The sequence below is a fragment of the Rhipicephalus microplus genome, chromosome 1 (genome assembly GCF_043290135.1).
Source record: "Rhipicephalus microplus isolate Deutch F79 chromosome 1, USDA_Rmic, whole genome shotgun sequence".
In the NCBI taxonomy this organism is placed as follows: domain Eukaryota; kingdom Metazoa; phylum Arthropoda; class Arachnida; order Ixodida; family Ixodidae; genus Rhipicephalus; species Rhipicephalus microplus.
In genome coordinates, this window is record NC_134700.1 from 246,594,893 (window position 1) to 246,617,634 (window position 22,742).

The following is a 22,742-nucleotide window of genomic DNA, read 5'->3' on the forward strand; positions in this document are numbered from 1 at the left end:
TACATCAATGTGTGGGTGTATATATCCACATTAAATATCATTTTCAGGCGTTACTCACTATCGCCTCATCAGCTCTGGTGGATACTTGTTGCGTGGATCTCGGACATCTCCGGGCTGTCGGTTCTTGTTTTCCATAAGTATACGGTGCTCAATATACACATCTAAGGCATCCTTTGCAAGAATCTGCCATAAAAAAAAGATGAACAGTTAGAAATACTAAATCACACCAATGAATTCAAGTTTGTTGATCTTGTTTTCTCCAAATTTAGACAACACTGAAAACCACACTTTTTAGTCTTTCTTATGCGGCATATTCTGGAAGCTATGTATTGCAGCATGCTACCCATTACTTAGAGGCCCGGCGGCACTTTTCCAAGTGATCATTCAATGGCCGCAGTCGAAGGGCTGTAGCTGTGAGCGTAATGCCTCATGGATTGACTGCCGCAAAAAGCTTTATAATCTGTCTCGCATGAGCGGAGTTACAGGGGTTTGTTGCACATGTCAAGTGCCTTCTCTCTCCTTCCATACTAGCAAGCGTGCTGAGCAACACAGGGAGGGGGATGGCAAGGGAGCAATATGTGTACCTCTGTCATAACCTTGAGCGCTTCTTTAAATTCAAATGCGCAAATCACACACTTGGTCACACCTCCACGGCTTACTTATGGTATCATCGTGAGCACACGTAAGGGCTTGTGGCGGCAGTCTGTGGTGGCCGCAGTAACTATGAAGCTCATGGTGCTCACATCGGCCAATTACGGCAGTAGAGTTTGGGTTTATGGCATCATTTGTCGAGAGCAGAGAAAACGATATCTAGCTGACTTTAAAAATTAATCACTAATTCGAGGCAACATGCTTTACTACAGAATTCAGCTCAAGCGTTTGAGTTTTGAGTACAAACTGGCAGCGTTTGCAGACCATTTGTATATAATGTTGCAGGGCCTCTTTAAGGGGCTGCTATCAGGCATAGCCATTACAAAGCACCTGAATTAGTGCAAGTACTGATAGCGGTGTATGGTTAGCAAAGGAACACCGCACAGAGTTATCTGGGAGGGGAAGAGAAAGAATGCAGAAAGGAGGGGTTGCCTTTTTGAGATGAGTGTCCACACCATCGTGTGCCAAATAGGTGTATTCCTACATCTTTAAAGAAACACTGGGTATTCATTGACAATACATGATTTGCATGTGACGTCACAATTGCTTCAGCCCCAAAACGCCTGCCATATTGGTGAACAGCTGCACATACCAGTCGCATGACTACAATGTTCAGTACGACGCAGCTGCATTGCAATGGTCATTATCTTTTTCATGAGCTGTTGCTCGTGTGTCATGCCACCAGTAGTCACAAGGCAGCTGTTAAATGCAGCATATTAATAAAAACATGTAAGGCAGGCTTGTCTTCACTATTAGGAAAAGGTGTGATTGTGCGACGGAGTGTATCCCTACACAATTCAACTGAGTACGGACGTGACCTCGAACATATTTGCCTTTCCAGAAGCGTTGCAAGGCGACATGGTGAACTACTTGGTTTGCAGCACTAACCTTGTTACTCTGAGCAAAATAAAGGCAAGTAAGTCAATGGAATTGCACAACTGCTTCTCTTTATCAGCGGCTGAGTAGAGAGCCTGTCTGCGAAGGAGCATCACTATTGTAAATTTGATCACACTTACAGAGGTAAGGTGAATGGTTCATCCAATCAACTCGTTCACCAGCTCTAAGTAATCATATAGCTATGCAAGAACGCTGCTAAATGAACAAATGCTGATGTTTGTGCTTAGTTATGCGAGTGCTTAGAGGTGTTTGCATGGCAGCACGTTTTTGAATTGCGTGTTCCTTAGCGGTAAATTTTGCCATGTGATGCATGTACGTGTATGAAAGCAGTATTGAGGGTTTAGTCTACATATGCAGACCGTCATTAAGAGGAAGTCACGTTTGGCTCAAACACGCATCCACCTCTGCTTGCTGCTTTTCGAGACACAGTTTTCCACACACTGCACGCTTGAAGCTGTAGCAGAGTTGTTGAGACGGCACGCAGTCTGAATTCATCCCCCCAAACAATGCGAACAGTTTGCCTACAAACACAACAACATCTGTGTTAACCCTTTACTGGCTAGTGACCGAAAAACTTTGAGCAAGCAAGTCAAGAAATGCATGCCACCTTTACTACCAGCTGTGAAGTACTCACGGAGAATGCAGCTTTCAGCATGAAACATCTACCGCTATCTCATGCAATGCAATTTATGCTAGAAAGAAATGTTTTGTAGCTGATGGTGGAGAGTGCTAAGTGCATGCAAAAGCACTCCCTTCTTTGTTCTTTCTCATCTGGCTCACACAAATTCTATCTTCAATAATTTTGTTTGGTGTGTACATGCTTAAAACATGTCACACGATATGTTGCGTAGCTCAGAAGTATATTTTTCGCTGCAAGGTCCTCGCTTCTGTGGCATGTGGAGAATTTGTGACATCCATAAAAGTATGCATTAAGGTGTGTTTTAGATTATTTAACTCTGGAAACATTTAAAGGTTGCTATTAAGGGTTGCAAAACGAAAACAATTCTTCCTTTTATGCAGTTTCATAAATTGGGCATTAAAGGGTTAATTAATCGCCATACCTCCATTCCTTATTACTTGCCTACTACGAAGTGTGCTTGCTCGACACACACAAATGTTGAGCGTTTGTTGAAATCTGCACACCTTATATGCGTCAGCCAATTCCTCCAATGGTTAGCGCTAATCATTTTCACCCACTTGCACTGACCTTCAACTAATTAAGGTATTAAAAAACCTGAAATGAGGTCCTGCTGCTTTCTTACACAGCTGTCCCTATGATTATCGTAGCCCACGACAGCACACATAAACATAGTAAAGGAAAAAACTCGCCAGTGCCGCAAGGCAGCACTGATCAAGGTCTAACTGCTGTTCGCCAACATGATAGCCACACTCCGAGCAGTGACGTCAAGTGATGAAAGTGCAAGGCATGTATAGAACACATCTTGGTGTCTTGCTCAAAAGAGGCGGACACTCTTGCACAACGCTGCAGTTGTAGTTTGAGGGTAGGAGGTTGTTTCTGCCATCCATAGAAAGCACAGCATGTCTTTAGGGTGGACGAGAGAAATGGACTGAAAGTTAGAAGAGAAAGGCCACCTTCTAAGATGCTTTAGAACTTCCAGCGTGTAATGAAATTTTTTTATGCAACCTGTATTGAAACCCTAAGCCAGTAGGAGTAGACAATTTATGGATATGTACAGACGGAATCACATTTGTCTAGAGCGGTGGACGCTGTTGATCGCAGCTGCTACCTCATTTTAGCTACCAGCTTCCATTCGTGCACAAGGACCTAGCATGCAGTGTGACTAAGCTAGGTATCATTACGGCGTCGGTTTTTGCATATTTCAGCAGAAAACAGCAGCTCAAGTGGCCGGATTGGCGCTCAAGACAAGTACGAGTCTGTCTGCACGTATCACGGTTTGAACAAGTCTTACACTCCAGCATCTAATTCCGAAAATAGCAACTTTATCGCGTACAGGAAATCGAGAATGTCTGTGCACACCTCTCTCTGCTTATAGTCCGGTAACATCTCATACACGACATCCGCAAACAGGTTGCTGTACCGACGTGCATTTTGCGTGATGGCTTCCGCGAGGCCGCTGTCGTAGTCCTCGATATCATCCAAGTCGATGGTGAGCGCTACCTGCTCTCGGTGCGCCAAGTTCACCTGCAAGCACGTCCATGAGCCGGTCATCCAAGAGACATCGGCAGGTGTGCCTTACATTTAAACAAACGAAAAACGGTAGCCTTACCAGTTGCTTCGCATAAACGAATTCCTTTTTCCCCCGGTCACCGGTTGCGTAGAAGTCGGTGAGAAACGACTTGATCTTTTCTGCAAAAGACCGTTACCCCATTGTTAAAGGTCCGCGCCTTGGCCACAAACGTAAGCTCGTCTACGAATGAGAGCAAATATAACTGGAAAAACTGCCTCAACGTACCTTTATCAGCGACGTAATCTTTTCCGGACATGATCTTGGACAAGAAATTTCTAAAGTTGCAAAAATTTTCTGCGCTTTCACACGAGCGCAAGATGCTTGGCAAGAAAGCAACGCCGGAAGAGTTGAGAAAACGCGGGAAAATGCAATCACGTGACGTTTTCAGAATTGACGTCACGTACCACGCTTTCTCTCTTCCGGAAAAGGGAGGGAAAGCGCGAATTGCCGTTCAGCGAGCGACGACTCTCCTCAAGCAGCGCTAGTGGCATAATAACTTTCCGCACAACATATGACTTTAGATGGCAGAGCTTGAAGATTAATTTTTCGCTCGAAACAGTAGTCGGGTTGAGCCGAAAGTCATCAGCTGTGCCCGAGTGACGCATGCGCATCGCAGGCGGCTGGGTCTGAATGGCCGAAAATGGTAGGAGAGCTCATGGTTTTTTTTTCTTTTTCGGGAGTCTAGCTGGCAGTAGCCGAAGCATGAAATAATGTCGCGTTAACCGTCGATGCATTTCTTCTTTCCAGCATAAATTAAAATCATCACAAAAGGAAAAAGTTAAACAGTTCATCGCCTTCACACAGACCGGAGAGAAGACTGCCATCCACTGCCTTACACAGCACGATTGGAAACTCGATGTGGCGTCGGACAATTTTTTCCAAAATCCAGACATGTATTACAGAGAGCCTAAAGGATCAGTTGACAGGAAGAAGCTCGAGCATCTCTTCAACAGATATAAAGGTAATAACAACAGGGCATCAATGTGCGGCGTTCACGCCTATTGCTCGTAGGCGAACCTCACTTGTAATCAGCCGGTTAGGCTTAATGTTTCAGTTTCAGCTCATAAGAATCTCAAGTTTCTCTAGTAATTGTGTCCAAGAAACGTATTCTTCCGTGCTCTTACCGTCAATATCAGGTTCCTTACCTGTAACTGCTACTCATGTCGAAATTTCGGAGCGTGTAAGCCGCGTCTTTCGCAGTGTTCGCAGCGCTGTCTGAAACAGTTTCATTCTGATTGCGTGATTCTGCACGAACCGCTTATGCTGAGCATCATATAGTGTCACTTTTTTTCGGCAGATCCCCACGAGCCAGACAAGATGACGGTCGACGGTATCATACGCTTCCTCGAGGACCTCGGCCTGAGTCCCGAGAGCAAACTGGTGCTCATAATAGCGTGGAAGTTCAAGGCCGTCGCCCAGTGCGAATTCACACGGGAGGAATTCATGAACGGCATGTCAGAGTTAGGGTAAGAGCTTATGACATTTTCATCGTATCAGCGCGCGTTGCTCATCGTTAACACGCATACTCGTCTTTTTTGCAGCTGTGACAGCATCGAGAAGTTAAAAGCGAAACTTTCAACTCTTGAGCCTGAGCTCAAGGAACCACTGAAGTTCAAAGATTTTTACAACTTCACCTTCAATTACGCGAAGAACCCAGGACAAAAAGGCCTTGGTAACTACCTCTTTCAAATGCTGTTGGTGCTGTAAGATTGACATGTGCTTATACACTTGTGAACCCTCACGATTGTTTCCAAACTTACTCTGAATTTATTTTCTAATTCGGTATTAAAATTTAGCCTGCAGGTGTGTGTTATTGTTTAGCGGCTGCCTTTGTGGTTTTGTAGAAGCTTGTGAAACTTGTAAATTTTCCTGTGCAGCAAGAAACCATATTGCCTTGTCAGTAATTTTGTTGTGTATACATGGTGGAAATATTGTCAAATGTCAGTTATAATTGTTTACTGAGAGATAACTTTATTGCTAGGTTTATATCATACTTATAGTCGGATGCAACTTATGTAGGTGGGAATGGCCTTGTCAAGACAGCCTTGATGTGTCATGACCTTAATGCCATGCTTTCTCATAAGTCCAGGGCTCTGTGCATCTGCCTCGCGGTGCAGATATCGCTGCCTTTTGAGTTACGTAGTGTAGCTAAACTTGTCGACTGACTGCACATTAAATTTTATCCTGTTTGTTATAGAAGCAGGCCTGTGTACATGACTTGCAAGTGATGTCAGTTCCTGTCTTCCATCCACCATTACTAAGCACATGAAGGGCATACGTCTTTGTGACCACACAGTGTTTACGTATGTGTGGCATATCGTTTGGTGTAATGTGCATGTTTTGATCATTCGCCTTGTGCATATGACAAAGGCAGTGAAACTGTGTTGGATGGGTTACTTCGGTCCTCTGTGTCTCCAGCGTCCGAGCCTGTGGTTTCGCACATAATGGGTCAAACAACTTCGCATAAGATATGGAAACATACTTGGCTGTTATGAAGTGACGCCCGCACACACTACGTTGTTCGGTCTTGAAGTCCTTGCTTTTTATGCACATGAGCCATGCGCTATGCTTCTCAGACAGTGTTTTTGTGCGGTCACATGGGTTTGTGATCACTTTTGGCAAACAGTATGTCCCCACTTTTAGTCCTTTTTTATTTCATTTACACTTACTTCATCATAGAATACTTTACAGCGCAACGGGTTAGGTACGGACAGAGAAGGCCCACAGTGCACATCCGTACCTGACCAGCTGCGCTGTAAAATATTCTACGATGAACATTCACCAACTTGCCCGACTCGCAATTCTACACTTAGTTCACGTGTGGCAGTGAAATATCACGCAAATCGCTAAAGCGACGTGCAGCGTTGGCAGCAAATGCGTGAGCCGCACAGCTTGGTTCTCTGCCATCTGCTGCCAGCCTGCCGTGTGTTTGGTGATGGTGGCTCATATGCCGAGATCATATTCTGGAGTAACACAGTGTGACATGCTTGCAAGTTATATATTGCTGTGTTTGAATTCTACAAAGCTTAAAATAGGCAAGCTAGGGAAAAAAAAGGGGGGGTATATATTTTTTTAATGACTGGATCTAGCTGTTCCATCTTGCTATAGTGTGCACAAATACTAGAAGTTTTAATATGTCCAAGTCTTTATGACCATGTAATACCAGTTGTCTGTGTACTAGGAAGGTTTTACTGCTTTAACTGTGGATACCGATGCATGATTTGTGTTTAAATGTAGCATATTGTCAGATAGGATTACCTTTGACTACTGCTGTAACCCAGGGATGTCGCCAAATTTTTCAGATCTGGACATGGCAATAACCTACTGGAACATAGTGTTTCCTGGGAGGTTCAAGTTTCTCAATCTTTGGTGCCAGTTCTTGCAAGTAAGAACCATTTCTCTTTAGACCAGTTTATTCTGTTGCACTCCATGAGGTCGCATTGCCGAGGCAAAGACCATGTTGAAAATCGCACAGACATAATACTCTACAATTAAACATCATTGCCTATATGTGTTCGTATGCTCCGTGAACTACGCAGTGCATTTCATCAACTGATGTGAAATCCCAAGCAAGTGCCCCCCCCCCCCCCCCTTTCTATGGTGAAAGATAAACGAAGGGGTTTTAGGGGGGGTCTTTGCTCAGATGCGAACCAATATTGAAGATCATAGCCGAAAATCCTCTAAGAAGCTTCTAATGAAATGCTCATTAAATACACCTGCATTTACCCTTTTTACTGAACAAGGGCAAATCCTTGTGTATACATTGTGTTTTGACAAGGGAAGGGGGGGAGATTTTCCTCAAATTTTCAGGACATTTGTGACTACACAGAATGCAAACCCAGGGCTACTACATTGTTAAAGTGCTAAGAAGTCAAGTACACTTGAACCTCATTATAACAAAGTTGCATCTTGCATGAAAACAAGTTCGTTATATCCGAAAATTTGTTATAAAGGTTTTTTTTTTTTTTCACTATATCTGCTCTAAGACTATTTTTCATATACTTCATTATAACCAATATTTCGTTATATCTAGTTTCGTTACATCGAGGCTCGAGTTTGTATAAATTCTCAGGAACCGCTGCTGCAGGATTCTGTGGCAAAGAATGGGTTGAAATAAAGGGAGTAGAGGAGTGAGCTTCTTTGGCCATTGTTGCATATTTCAAATCTCCCAAAAAGGGAAATGGGGTGCTTGCTCAGGTAGGGGTGCAGGATTTTATGGTTCATTCGTAATGAAGAGTGCAAGTCTTGTGTGCTCTTGACCAGAAGCTTCTTTTACCTGCGATGAACATTGAAGGCACCACTTTTATGCATCCGCTACCTTTTGTTGGGAAAAGTCATCCGATGTCCTAGTAGACTGGCATCAACATGCAGTTTCGAATTAACCCTAATGATGGGAAACCCACTTGAGGCCTCTGTTCTCAGGTCGACATATTTTCGGGGTGAATTGTGATGAGCAAAATGTTGCAATCTATTTTATTTGCAGCTGACAGACTAAGTCACAATTAAGTCTATGGAAACTTATTTTATTGTCAAAGCAAAAGATGCTTGCATAGACATAGGTACACACTTGGAACTCCTTAGTGCCGAAAATTTATACAAGCCTCGATGTAAAGTATACCTCATCACTTCATTGTAGTTCATGGTTTTAAATTTACTTAACTCTCACGGTTTTTGTAAGCTATGTGATATATCAGGGTCATTGCATATTTGTTTTAGGAGCACCACAGGAGGTCTATACCCAAGGACACTTGGAATTTGCTGTTAGACTTCAGTGGCATGATTGCTGATGACATGAGCAACTATGATGAAGAAGGCAAGTTTGAGTTGTGTTTGGGGTTTCATGGTTGCTGTTGTATAGAATTACAGACTGAGTACAGTGGCATATTGAAACAGGTAGGCGCACGCAGACGAGAACAATGAAAACGACATGCAGAGCCCTACTTCTAACTGAAATTATGAAGCACAAACACGTCATTTATGTATTTTCTTCGCTTATTACCTTTTGCACCCTGTTGATTTTATCTTTGATAGCGCATGCATGAACTCTGTTATAAACTTTTCCTACATGGTATTTTCTTTTTTTTTCTGCATCTATAGCCCTGTTTCTGTGCATACCGTGATTCCTCTAATTGTTAGCATTAAAAAATGGGACAGCCTTGTTCTGAAGCATGCTTTGTTACCACATGATGAGCAAAGAAACTACTACATGGTGCATTTGTGCCGTGCTTGGAAGATGGAGTAGCCTTCTGCCTGTCGCTTTAATTTCCTATCGTCGTGCACTTCCAGATTTCAATTTGGTTTTTCAACATTCCGTGCTAACTAGTTGTCATCACATCACACAATAAGACCATGGTTATTTGGGCTTGTACGACAAAACCGCGTGACAGGATCTTCGAATATGTGAAGTTGGATGTTAAGAGTTTCTGAATTGGGTTTCAAACCACACTGAGACAAATGAGTATGACATTGGGCAAGTTGGTATTGCGTATTTAAAAATGAACTGCAGCACGAAAAACAAGGACGTAGAAAGAATTAAAGACAACACAAGTTTTGTCACCAGCGTCAGCGCTCGTGTTGTGTCTAGTTCTTTTCTGCCGCCTTGTTTTTCGTGCTGCAGTTCATTTTAAAATGTGCACACTGCCACCTTTGTGTACGATAGATCAGTGGTTCTCAGCCATGGATGTGTCGGGGACACCTTGGGGGGGGGGGGGGGGGTAAGTAAGTAAATAATACAACCGGAGCGTAAAACAGGGGCCTTTTATTACTACCGAAAACATCAATAAACATGCCACACCGCTTCATTTTGGACAGTTCATCAATACGTGGCACAGTCACGCTTAAAGAAAAGCGAAGGTTTCGCGGATTATATAAATAGCTTCGCGGACCCTTTGGGGTCAGCACACCCCCATTTGAGAACCACTGCGATAGACAATGGGATTACAGAGCCATATTTTTGTCTCATGTCTCAACCTAATTTATGCTTACTTATTTTAATGATGCCTGTAGGAAGCATGTGTATTCTGAGAAGTCCGATCACTTGTTGTCGCAAAAGTAAGCTCTTTTAGTTTATACAACATATTTCATGTAACATGAAGGGGAAGATCTTAAACTAAAATGATCAACCATAACTGAATGAAACTGCCAAAATATGGTTTGATGTCAAGTTTTGCTCATTAGGGTATCTTACATTGTGCTAATGAGCTAATTAAAGTAACAAACATGCACGCTATCATCAGCCTATCACTCATCAGTGACCACGAGCTTCCTTGCCCTGTGCTGCCACCAAGAATGCTCGCGTGATTTCAAGCTGGGGTCCAAGGCCACAGCCACAAATTTGGCCAAAGTCCACGTACGCACTAGTTTAGTTCGAAACATTACTTAGAGGAGTGCATAAACAGTAGCACAGTCAGGTGTCTTCACTTCGCATTTCATGGGCTTTCTTTAAATGCCGGAAAAAATCCTCATGCAGCATGACTGTCACTACAAAAAAAAAAAAAATTACTCGGTCATTCTGGAGTGCCGTTTACAACGTGACTGAACACTCTTGCCTTACAGTGAATATAAAATACTGTATCGTACTGACTCATACCATATCAGTACTTTGCGTAATTGGCCTTAGCTACCTATTTAATTAAGTACAATAAAAAATATAAGTGCCACAACAGCAATCTAAACGTTGTTGGTTTTAGTCGGTTGCAGTTATTCATTTTATTGAAATCTTGGTTCTTGTAACGTGAAATGCTCTGCACAAGAAATTGATTCCTCATGTATGGATTTGAAGCAAATATTCAGTTTCATGTGAACTTCTTTACTCTGCAAAAGGTGTATGAAATATGCTTTGTATTCAACACTTACTACATAAACATGTATTTTCATATTCCCAATTTATTATGAATGCTGACAGTTGTAAGGACAGCTCACGGTGTGTTGCATGGGGGAACCCTTGGAACGTGGTGCCAGCAGTTTCGGTTACACCAAGTCATTTCTCTTGCGCAGTTTTTCCCCTTTTGTTCAACTGGTACTTATATGTATTTCTTTTTGTGTTTTGACCACGAATCGCTGACATTTCGGTAGAGTTGCAGAAGTGGGCCTTAAAAACGTTTTCCTGTTTCACCAAAAAAGGAGCAAATTCAGAGTGGTTCAACAAAAATTTTGCTATTGCCAGAACACTAGTCTACAATACCGCGAAAGTAGAAGCATTCATATGATATTGCCGAAAAGTGAGAGCCTTTCCGCTTGTGTGAAGTTGGAAGCTAGCGAATATGGCTGCGTGTCTGGGTGTTAACGCTCATCCAGTTTTCACTGTTCTTCCTCCAAGCGAAAGACACGCATCTGTCCTATAGCGAGTCTGATGGGGAACTGCTAGTAGCAGCACTGGCACAATCTCTGCATCACTAGACGAAAGGGCACAACGATTGGCGGGGCGTGACACTTGTGAAATATGAATTGCATATTGGTTGGGCATGTGCAGATATGTTTTTGTGCATTTTTTTTTTTTCGCTGTTGTGTGCCTTTGCAGTTGGTAGTTGGTGTCTGTGGTGTCTTGACATCTTAATGTGTCCGTGCTTGCACGCCCCGTCTATTAGAATGTTTCATTGTCACCAGTTTATAGGCTCTAGGATATTAACAAGCTGGGCAGTGACACTAAAGGTTGAGGACTGAGGGCAGTTTGCCTCTCTCGGCTTTTTTTTTTTTTTTGGTTGCACATAGTGTTAATATGAACCAACTAAACTACATGGCAACAGATTATTCCAGCTGTAGAATGTTAAGCACTGATAAATCAGCATAAACAATATACGTACAAGTGATCATTTTTCTTGCTGCTCTTTGCCTTTATCAGTATACATTTCGTTATATCCCTATGGATGCAGATCAAGTTTTCACGGCATCTTTTGGTCTGTCATATGCAGGTGCCTGGCCAGTGCTGATAGATGACTTTGTAGAGTGGGCAAGACCCATCGTCCAAGGGTCGAACAACAATAACAAGCTGCTCCAGTGAAAGTGTTCCACCTGTTTCGTTCATTCGTGTACACACTTGTAAATAGACCATTAAACATCTGTCAGGTGCGCACATTTGCGGCCGTCGCGGCAAGGAATGCAGACAACCCTTCTGATAACTCCAGGTTGTACAAAGACTAATTTAATGGAGTGTGCATGAGAAGCCCCTTGCCTAGGTGATCACTATTTGAATTTCTTCAGCTTCCGCGCAGAGACGAGAGGATGCGCGGAGTTACACATTGCGGCGTCACAGGTGGAACCAACCTATCTTCTCTTCGCAAGAAATGCAACTAGGTTTTGTTCTAAGTGGTCTTGCACACAGAAACAGATTGTGTGGTGAGCATCTTTTTCTGTTTGCCAGTCAAAAGTGATAGACATTGTTGCAGTTTTGTTTTCTCTTTGTGTAGGACTTGAATTTTACAAATGGTTTTAGTGAAAATAAATCAGTCAAACACATCCTGTGAGATGCCTGGCTTTTGAGTTGAGATGTCTCTGTTGTCATAGTTGTCATCGCTGAGAGAAGCGTCATACCATGAGGGTGAGTTTGCTCTGAGGGTATCACGCCCCGTGATGGGGTGAACTCTTAGCATATCTGGCACAAAAGCTGGATTGTGAGGTAATGCGGAGAGATGTTTAGGTGTGGGAGTCTATCATTTTGGGGTGATGTCGACAGACGGGGGAATTAGTCTCTAGTCTAGTAAAGAATTATAATTTTTTTTGTCTCTGCTTTGAAGATGCGCCTCACTCTTTGAAGGCCAATAATTTATTTTGCCAGATGCCACTTCCTAAAGGTCACATTTTTTTTTTTGTGTGTACTGAAAATATTGTGAATGACCTAAGTATCAAAAAAAATGTGCAGGTACACATCTGTTGCTTATTAGAAAAGTTAGAATTGAATATTTGTATAAAAAGCATCTAAAAGCAGTCCTAATACTTCACAGGTAGTGGTGCTTGCCCGTTGGCATGCATATGCTCAACGAGACATTGGTGTCGCGCATTCTTGGCGCCAGCGAGTCCACAACCAATATTTCAATGCAACTGGGGATACCCGCTAAAGCAAGGGTGTGTAGCCGTACACAACAGGGTTGAGGACAGAGAGCCTACCCGTGTGTACCCTAGGTGAACTTAGTTTTGTGCGCTGCCAGAACAATGTAGACATGTTTCTGATGTAACTGCTATTCATTTAATTCTAATTTTAAACAGTGAAAATAACTTCGTCTGCTTGAAAATGCAGTGAAAGTAGCTTTCATGCTTCAAAAACACGTGTCCTGTACACATGCTTCACAATGCAACATGAAATATTACTGTATTAATGCGTGGTACAAGCGTCCATTGCCCACAGGCATCAGAATATATGTTTATCATAATGGCTTAGTGGTTAAAAGGCGGCACCCCACTACAAAAGGCCAACAAGCTACTGAGCCTATTCTCATAACACGTAGTGTGTGCATAGCATATTCGAAAAGGTTTCATGCACAAAGTGTTTGAAGTAAGCACTAGGAACAGGATGTCGCTATTGCGTTCCAACTCCTTAAGGCAAAGCTTTAGGGTCCCTTAATTTTTTTCTAATGGTTGCAATTTTTATTCATGACATACCTGTACCCTTAACACAAAATGTATTCAATCCTTAAATATGTGCAGGGTGTACTAGCAACGATTAAAAAAAATAGCGTACTATGAAAGTTTGCGTTACATATTAGTAGTAGTTGTGCGTCCGTACAGCCTGTCTTTGTTATGACAGTACTAATTAACCTGAATTAACCAACCTTATTTTTGCCTGAATATGTAAAATATTGACTCTTATGGTGCTAGGAAGTCTCAAATAAACCCAAAATCAAGCATTTATTTTTTGCTAAAACCTGCCTGGTTGTTTTCGTGAAAGAACAAAAGCGTGCTAAACATATGAAATTACATTTTCATGCGCCGCTACTCAAGCACTTCCGAGCATTCGTTAGTTGCTACACGGCTGTGCTCTCGGGTCCCGTGGTATTTAGAAGTGACGAAAAACTGTTCTGAATTAACGGCGCTAGCATTAATTATGCGATTCTTCAGCGATTCAATATCGTGATTATCACACGCAAGGCTCAAAAGTACCATAAAAATGTTGCGAACAAAGTTCTGTTAAGGATCCTTCGAGTTTTTTTGTCAAGGAACGATAGTGCAGGATGTGCCCGTTCTTATCAGTGTACAAGCCTCATCTGCCTTCCTAACTCGACATTTCATTAAAACAACGCTCTGTTTCAAAAGTTCCCTTCAGCACAGTGGAGGCTACAGGCTCTTCAGCCAATAGGAAGGACACTTAGCCCTTCCACATGTATTCATTCGCGCCGTGTCGTCTGCTCACCGTATTCACGGCGTCTGCTCAACGAATTGTAGTTATTATGACTAGTTTATTAACTTAAAAATGCGGTGAAGCTATTAAACAAGCAACTAGGCCGGTAACCTGAAGAAGCGCGAATTTTTCGCTCTGCTGAAAAACTGTAGAATATCGTGCCGGCGGATAACTTCACTTTGTGGCTGTTTCTCTCCGATGCTGTTCGTGGCTCTCGTATGTCTCTTTCTCCGTCGACGTGTTCCCCCGCGTCTGCCGCAGCAACGCGTCTTTTCTTTTTTTGTTTTTGTTTTCACCGAATTTGGACCTGACCAACACCACCTAGACTATGGTGTTGATCTGACGCGCACGGAATTCTGTGCGAAGATGCATGTCCAATATAGGCAGATGCCGCGTTCTTGGACGACGCAGTCCGAACACTGCCTCGGCGCATTGATCTTAGCAGGTGCGACTAAGCAAACAACATATACGTACCTGATGATTCGGTCCCAGAGTAAGATGAAACAAACTGATTGGTGATTTCACCATTTCTTTAGTGCTGTCAGCGCAGTGGGTGTGTAGCAAGAGCAAGTCCAGATCGAAGCGTTGGGTCACTTCTGCATAGGTGCTGCCATGTTGATATGTAAACATTTATCGGCGGTAACCGAAATAATTGAATGCGTACAAAAATGCAAGACGAATAAACACATTATGTATTGATGTAGCGTGTCACTTCTGCATAGGTGCTGCCATGTTGATATGTAAACATTTATCGGCGGTAACCGAAATAATTGAATGCGTACAAAAATGCAAGACGAATAAACACATTATGTATTGATGTAGCGTAAAACACGCCAAAAAACACCAGTTCTAGCCAAACCTGTCAATATTAAGGCATTTGTATGCGGGACTACGTTTCGCTGCGCAAGCGTGTGGCCTTCTTACACCTTGTAGCTTTGGTAGTGCTGAACCAACGGCTGAACTAAAGTGCTGTAACAGAGTATAGACTAGCTTCACTATAAAATGTGATAGTGTTAAACGCTCTCACATTCCAATGGCGGCCTGTAGAAACACTTTGGCATCCTCTGCACCGTCGCAAGTCTCACGCTGCCTTGTTCGGTTGCTGTGGTCGCCAGCGAGGCCGCACTCCAGGCCTCTATGATATGTGGGATTTAGCGCCACAAAACATCCATGTGATTATGAGAGACGCCGTAGTGAAGGGCTCCGAAAATTTCGACCACCCAAGGTCCTTTAACGTGCACCCAAAGCTGAGCACATGGGCCTTGGGCATTTTCACCTCCTTCGAAAATGCAGCCACCGCAGCCGGGATTCAATCCTACGACCTACGCACGGGTCGGCAGCAAAATACCTTAGCCACTACACCACCGCGGCGGTGCCACTCCAGCGGCGCCTGAATATGCAGCGGCCAGCGTTTCACGGGTGGTCTAGAAGATAGCAAAAGGTGTCACTAGGCGCTCATGTTACTAAAAGTTTCACTGGCTTGAAAAGTGCACACATGCAGAAGGATAACTTCTGCATATCTATCTTATTGCCGGCACAATTTTTGAAACAATTTTTTGCACAGTGAATCAACCTCTCTGCCTGTGAAGAGCGTTAAGTGGTGAGGAGTGGCTAAGGTGCTAGTTTGAAGTTCGGTAGAGGACAGTGGCCTGCGCTCTCATAAGGTTGCTGCGCGGTATGGGCCTGTTCTAGAATGTGACTGCATATCCTGTGCGGCAACCAGGTTTAAAGCAATGCATGACCCTACTGGCTAATCTTCAGGCCACTTCATGCGCTCCCTTGTTACCGAGGTTACAGTGCCTAGAATATTTGAAGCACGGAGAAGTGTGATTACCATGACCTACTACACTCCTGACCTGCCCAGAGAGCACCTCTTCCAGCGCCCACGTTCTAGTTCATACCTTCTGCCGCTAGGGCCGTCACCTACGAGCGGCGTGGCGCTAGTCAGCACCTGCTCGCTGACGTCATCTTCACTCTTTGTGGTCAAATTTTGACCAACAAAGCACTCGTAGTGCGTATTTATGATCCAAAATTTAGAATTATTCAGAAATAATAATACTAAAAGACATTCAGAATTTTTTTGCAATAAAATGCACGCTACCACGCATAGGCTGCCCTACATCGTGTAAATCTACGGGTTCCCACGTTTGTCAACCAGTGTGCTATAAATACTCAAGCGCTCTGAACACCTTGCTTAACCAGCAATGTATGGGAAGAAATAGTCACATATATGCCGCCAGTTCACTACAGAATGCAGGCATTCTTATACCAGCGCCTACAAAACAACCGTAAAGAAACAGACGAACAGGTTATAGGTAGCGCCACCAATGGTGAGCGGTTGAACGAGAGCGGGGACACGCGCTCCCATAGGAACCCCGCTATCTGAACAGGTCAGGAGTGTAGTAGGTCATGTACAAAACAACCGTAAAGAAACAGACGAACAGGTTATAGGTAGCGCCACCAATGGTGAGCGGTTGAACGAGAGCGGGGACACGCGCTCCCATAGGAACCCCGCTATCTGAACAGGTCAGGAGTGTAGTAGGTCATGGTGATTACCGCCAAGCGGCGCGTATGGGAACCCTTGAGGCAGCTTGGCGATGTATCCGCTAGGTGGCGCGCTCTCCCGCTTACACGTCAGGCCGCCACGAGAAGCACATGTGTGCATGCTGGACTGCGTGCGTTGTGCGTGCCTTTCGTGTTGTTTTCTTCATTTAAATGATGCCTTGAGAAGCAGTGATGAGCCGACGACAGAGTCACTGTTTTGTACCCGGGTGCAAGAGCGGGTACAAGTCGTGCAAAAAAAAAAAAAGTCTCGTTGTTCGGCGTGCCCAAAGAAGCGGACGTATTTCAACAGTGGCAGCGCAACATTCCAAGAGCAGATAAGCCGCTTGAGTCCAACGCAGCTGTCTGCGAGCTTCATTTCGACAAACAGTTTGTATCACGACACTTTGAACATATTATTGACGGGAAAACTGTACTCCTTGAGAGAACGCGACCGGTCCTTCTGCCTGGCGCCGTACCCACGATCTTTCCCAATGTGCCTGCCTACTTATCAAAGCCCGTTCCCAGGAAAAGAAATCCCAAGGAGAGGTTGTGCCCACCGCTTGATCTGCCAGAAAAGCGGCAACGGCTCAGCGAGGTGCTACAGCCACTGCTAGGTGAGGAGCCAGATGAGTCTGCGACAGTGCCTTCTGAGCCTCAAGTTCCTTTCAACCACAAGGACGTTGCCCTGCCGTCAGACAGCTGGGGAAAGCACGTGTTCGGTGGTGTGCCATTGAAGGTCGCGTACAGTGTGTGTTCACCGGGGCCAGACATGGGTCTCCTGTGCGCTGAGAAGCTTGTGTTGTTTACTGTGACCGACGATAGTGTAGCGCATGAAGTGTTTGTGCGCGGAGTGAAACTTGATTTGGACGAGCCTGGCGGCCCAGCTTCCGTTCTCAAGGCTGTCGATGGTATGCATGTATGTTCAAGGGCAGGATTTCTTGAGTTCCCGTTCGCAAGCTCTAACTCCAACTTGACAGTATGGAATGGGAGCCTGTACAACAAAAAGTGCGCAGGTACCTCACTTGAGCGGTGTGTAGCCTGCAAATATCTTCGGAGAACCCTCACCAACCAAAGGTGTCGGAGTAAAAAAGCCAAGTCAAAAACAAATGTTTCTCGAAAGATGAAAACGAAAATGCAAGCTGTGCGGCGCCTGAAGGATAAAGTGAAAGCGTTAGACGAAATCATTTCGCAAATGAAAGCAGAAAATGAGAAGATTGAGGAAGAGGTACTTTTGAAAAAGATTGACAGCCTTCCCCCTAAACAAAAAACTGCCATTCTTCAATGTTTTGCCGCTGCAAGCCGAAAATCACCTAAAGGCATGCGCTGCAGTTCTGAGTGGATTCTGGAATGTGTCATAATGCGTATTAAGAGCCCAAGACTGTACGAGCACGTACGCCGAGAAAAGATTCTCATGCTTCCCAGCCGCACTTGTCTCAAGAATTTCATGAAGAAGTATGAGAGCAGCTTCGGTTTCAACTCCTCAGTTCTCTCTGGAATTGCAAAAAAAACTGAAAAAATGGATGAGTTTCAGCGTCACGGCGGTCTGATAATAGACGAGATGAAACTTGCCGAAAACTTTGGAGTGGCACCAGGTACTGGAAAAATTGATGGCTTTGTGGACCTTGGTGCATTTACTTCTGAACTTGACAAGAGTGTGCCGTGTGACCATGGAATGATTGTAATGTTTCAACCCTTGTCCGGGTCCTGGCATCAAATTTTAGGTGTTTTTGCATCGAGGGGAAATGTAAAAGCCCATTTATTCTCCAAGATTATTTTGGAAGCTGTCGTCTTGGCCGAAAAAGCAGGGCTTAGAGTTGATTATGTCACTTGCGACGGGGCATCCTGGAACCGTGCAATGTGGCATCAGTTTGGCATATCCGGTACGGCTGCAGCTGTCACGCCATCAGTACAGCACCCTGCTGACGATAGTAGACGTCTGTTCTTCCTTTCAGACTTTCCCCATCTAGTTAAATGTGTGAGAAATGGCTTCATAAAAGGGGGCTACAAAACTCCAGCAGGTCACGTTGATGTGCGACCAATCAGAGCTGCCTACCAATTGGACAAGTGTGCAACAACACTTAAGGCGATGCCCAAGATCACACATGTTCACCTGAATCCGAATAATTTCGAAAAGATGAAGGTCAACTATGCTTTTCACCTCTTCAGTGCCGAAGTGCTGCGTGGTCTGTTTTTGTACCGAGAGCAAATTTCTAAGTCATGTTCTTATGTAAGGGAAACAGAAAAGTTCATCACCTTTATGCAGAAATTGATTTCTGTAATGACCTCAAGGGTGCCTACAGCAGCACTGAGAAAAAACTCCGAAGGAGTAAAAGTGCTGCAAAATGCGCTGGATTACATTAATAGGTGGGAAGCCAATACAGGGCCCACAAAGGCAGGCTTTCTGTCACGCAGCACTGCTGAAGGCCTTCGGGTCACGATAAAAGGGACCCTACAGCTTTTTGAATATCTCACTGAACGTGTCGGATACAAGTATTTGCTAACCTCACGTCTGAGCCAAGACCCCATCGAAAAGCTGTTTGGCATTATTCGGCAGTTCTCCAGCTGTAATGACCACCCCACCTCATCCCAGTTCTTAACAGCAGTTAACTGCTTAAGTTTTTATAACTTATGCAAAGCGCTGGACACAGGAAACTGTGCAGGAGGTGCCCTCACGTCCCTTGTCGGAGTGGACGCAGCCGCCAACCATGTGGACACCCTACTTGATGAGGGAAAACTTGATGAGGCTTCGAGTGTCTTTGAGCAATCTGAACTTTCCGATCATGTCTACCCAAAGCAGACAAGTGATGCCTGGTTAACATATTACCTGGCCGGATATGTGGCCCGGAAAAAGGTGATGGCAACGAAGTGTCGGGAATGTTTTGACCTGCTCTTAACATCCGCTAAAGACGCAGTTGAAGGTCTTTCTTCGTTTACGGATTTCTGCGACCCAGGAGGTCTTCTGTACCCTTCCGTCGAGTTCTTTGCATTTATTGAAGCTTTGGAAGATGTTTTTACGATGTGGTTCAGCTGGAACAATCTTCAGCGAGACAGCATGACTGAAGTTTTGCAGATCATGAAGAATGTTCCCCGCGTTGGGTGTCACACACATCAAGACGAGCTGACAAACAACGTGATCAAGTTTTTTCTTCTGACCAGGCTTCATTTTTTTACTAAGTCCCTCAACAGAGAACGAGCTTCAGCGAGCGAAAGAAGGAAGCACTTGAAACTTAGAAGAACGACTTGAATGTCAGAGACTCTTGTTGGACCTTTAGTGTGCTTGCTCTTGTCCTTTTTTTTTACAGTGTGTAATATGTTTGTTCCAAGGGGCGTAGCCAGAAATGTTATCGGGGGGGGGGGGGGGGGGGGCACCCTTTTTATCTGAAGTGTGGGCCGGGCTGGCCAATGTGTTCGAGTGTCATTTTGTGCTCTGTATGCTATGGCGAAAAATTCACTGATTGATATGTGGGGTTTAACGTCCGAAAACCACCATATGATTATGAGAGACGCCGTAGTGAAGGGCTCCGGAAATTTCGACCACCTGGGGTTCTTTAACGTGCACCCAAATCTGAAAAATTCACTGATGATCGATACTGCCTAATGCGAATTTTGAGCGCAGCTTCGTGTTTTGAAAGGCCACTTCTGTTTGAAGTTTTGGCTTTCCGCAATCTATCAACTAAGCCATAAATCATAATTTTTGTGAAGAAAGATGATGATGATGATGATGATCCTTGACACTCTTTCTGTGAAGAAAGACGGCACTCACCACGCCATTATTCTTCTTTCAGCGGATGAGCAAGGTATCCGCTACACATCTGTGAAGTGTTCTGTACCCTTTGTTGAAGGTGCATGTGGCCGAGGACGATGAAGAATTATGGCTGAGCACATTGAGTTGGGTGGGAAGCATTATACCACACACTCGTTGCGCAATTAGCATTGTGTGATCACTGGTTGTTATCTAATGCGACTCCTTGCTCTACACCATGCCTGTATAGAGTCTTTTTCGTGAACGCGTTTCAGGCTTTCGTCTTTTCCTTTTTCTCTGTTTAGCTCTCAAGACTGATTTTTTTTCATCCGATTGTTTTATTGTGAATATATTTTTCTTTTGTGTTTGTTATAAGTCAAAACGGCCAATAAAGAAAACAAAACCCAGCGTGGCTCTGTAGTAGTATACTGGACTGCCACGCAGAGGGCCTGGGTTCAAATCTCATTCCAGCCTCGGTATTAGTTTCTCCTTTTCATCAATTTTTTTTTTTCATGTCCATCGGTTACATCGCCAACGGCGACGCCGCTCAACGCAGGAACGGGCTCCAAAAAATTTCGGATGGTGAGGGGGTTCACGGGCCCGGAGTGCCACACGCTGGCTACGCCCCTGGTTTGTTCTAAATTGAAAAAAAAAAACAGTTCAGACTGCAATTTCGCAATTCATTCGATGTTTCATTGCCTCTCATTTGTGGAGTAAAATATTTTTGCAGCAGAGGCTTGCGTTTAGCGCACAAAAGAAGAACAACCGAATAAACACTTCAAGCAAAAAAAAAAGCATGCAAACGAAGGTGCAGCTATAACAAGAGCACATTTTAATCACTCATTCTCGAACGCCGCGTGCTCGGCAAGCACCGTCACCTTCGATTTCGGCTCTACAATCCATGGATCTTTGGATGTACCAGAAGCTTGATAGCGTCTGCGATTAAAATTTGGACTGAAATTGTTGCCGTGTCCACAAGTTATAGAAACCGCGATTAAAAAATAAAAGCGCGAGATCCAAAAGCGATCTGTTTCAACAAGTCACGGCAAAAAAAAAAAAAAAACATTGCTTCCCGACATTCTTAATTCACACTGGCCCAACAATCATAGCTGGCAAATGGAGATGCAATTACATGTGCACGTAGCAGAATGAAGACAGTGGAATTTAAACGCACGGTGCTAAATAACGGCCGATTAGCTGCGCGACAAGCAGACGACTACACGGCGAGTGGACGTGTAAGCGGGTGTCAGCGCCCCCTAGAGTTCTCTTTTCGTTTCTGCCGCCAGGCGGAGGCGCCGCCTGGCGGCAGAAACGCGTACAGCTGAGCGTGTGGCGACTGTTGGTTGCTGTGTGCGCGTGCTTGTGGTGACCGTGTAAACATCAGCGGCAAAGCGAAGCGACCCACCTTCAAGAATGCAATCGGCGGACCAATGAAAACCCCGGGCCTGTCAAGACGCACTTGGTACGTGATGACATGCATTACTGCATATTACCCAGCGCAATACAAACCTGAACACCTAGGCCTAACGCGCTGAGACCCGCACGACAGGCAAACGGACAGCATGCGCCACCTATGTCCCGGCAAACATAACTAAAATCGGAACTCTCCCAGGCGGCAATTTCAAATAGAAACTGGTGCCCAGCCTTAAGAATAGCCTATCGGTAACATATAGCAAATAGAGGCAGAACAACAACACAAATCGAACATCACACCTACACAAAATAACACTACCATTTTATGAGAAATTATAGCAACATGACCCGGACTCGCCGAGGTGCCCCAACAAAAGGAACCAGTGCCCGTGTAGAGGAGGACTCGTCGGACGGAACAGTAATGGTAGAATGTGAGACCTGCCAAGAATGGGCAAACATTGATGACACCCCGTTCTCCAGCACACAAGAAGCCCAGGCAGGCAGATACACGTGCAAACCTCTGCACGAGACTCGCAGCAATGCAGGCTTCAATCGCACTTCAAGAAATAAAACTGCGTGCCGAACACTCACAACAAATTAGCCAAATAAAGGCCGAGTGGGAAGCTGCTCAAGCGGAAGCTAAAATAGATAGGCAAAACCTACACACTTTGCTGAGCACAGAGCGCAACTTGCGTGAAAAACTCGAGGAAGAGATTGGTACCCTCCAAACCCAAATAAAAAAACTCGAACAGACAAACTGTACTCAGGACGCCCAAGAAAACGGAGACCAGGCTACCTCAACTCCTCGACACGACTCCGGGACACCAGAGCCAAAACACCCCTCAGACAAGCAATTTCGCAGCCAGTGGAAGGAAGACACTCCATCTCAGGGCACAAGCAGGATAAGTGAAGACATTGAGCACACAGTTGAGCTAGCAGAGGAAGGCAATCCTGG

General features: G+C 44.5%; 2 protein-coding genes across 2 annotated transcripts in view; one reads left to right on the plus strand and one right to left on the minus strand.

The window, feature by feature from the left end:
• Nucleotides 1-4,137, minus strand: part of Mcm7 (minichromosome maintenance 7) — a 34,209-nt gene extending 30,072 nt beyond the window's left edge. Inside the window, exons 1-4 of the mRNA XM_075892260.1 lie at nt 3,984-4,137; nt 3,798-3,877; nt 3,548-3,712; nt 59-183 (exon numbers count right to left, since the gene is read on the minus strand). Coding sequence (XP_075748375.1) covers nt 59-183; nt 3,548-3,712; nt 3,798-3,877; nt 3,984-4,014 — 401 coding nt within the window. The 5' untranslated portion in view covers nt 4,015-4,137. The remainder of the gene's footprint in view (nt 1-58; nt 184-3,547; nt 3,713-3,797; nt 3,878-3,983) is intronic.
• A 124-nt stretch (nt 4,138-4,261) lies between these two features.
• SCCRO (defective in cullin neddylation 1 domain containing SCCRO) lies at nt 4,262-12,212 on the plus strand. Its single transcript, XM_037434393.2, has 7 exons — nt 4,262-4,401; nt 4,506-4,719; nt 5,056-5,224; nt 5,300-5,430; nt 7,061-7,143; nt 8,475-8,571; nt 11,669-12,212. Exons 1-7 carry the CDS (start codon nt 4,399-4,401, stop codon nt 11,755-11,757), a joined length of 786 nt encoding a protein of 261 aa, XP_037290290.1. The 5' UTR covers nt 4,262-4,398; the 3' UTR covers nt 11,758-12,212.
• Nucleotides 12,213-22,742: the final 10,530 nt, after the last annotated feature.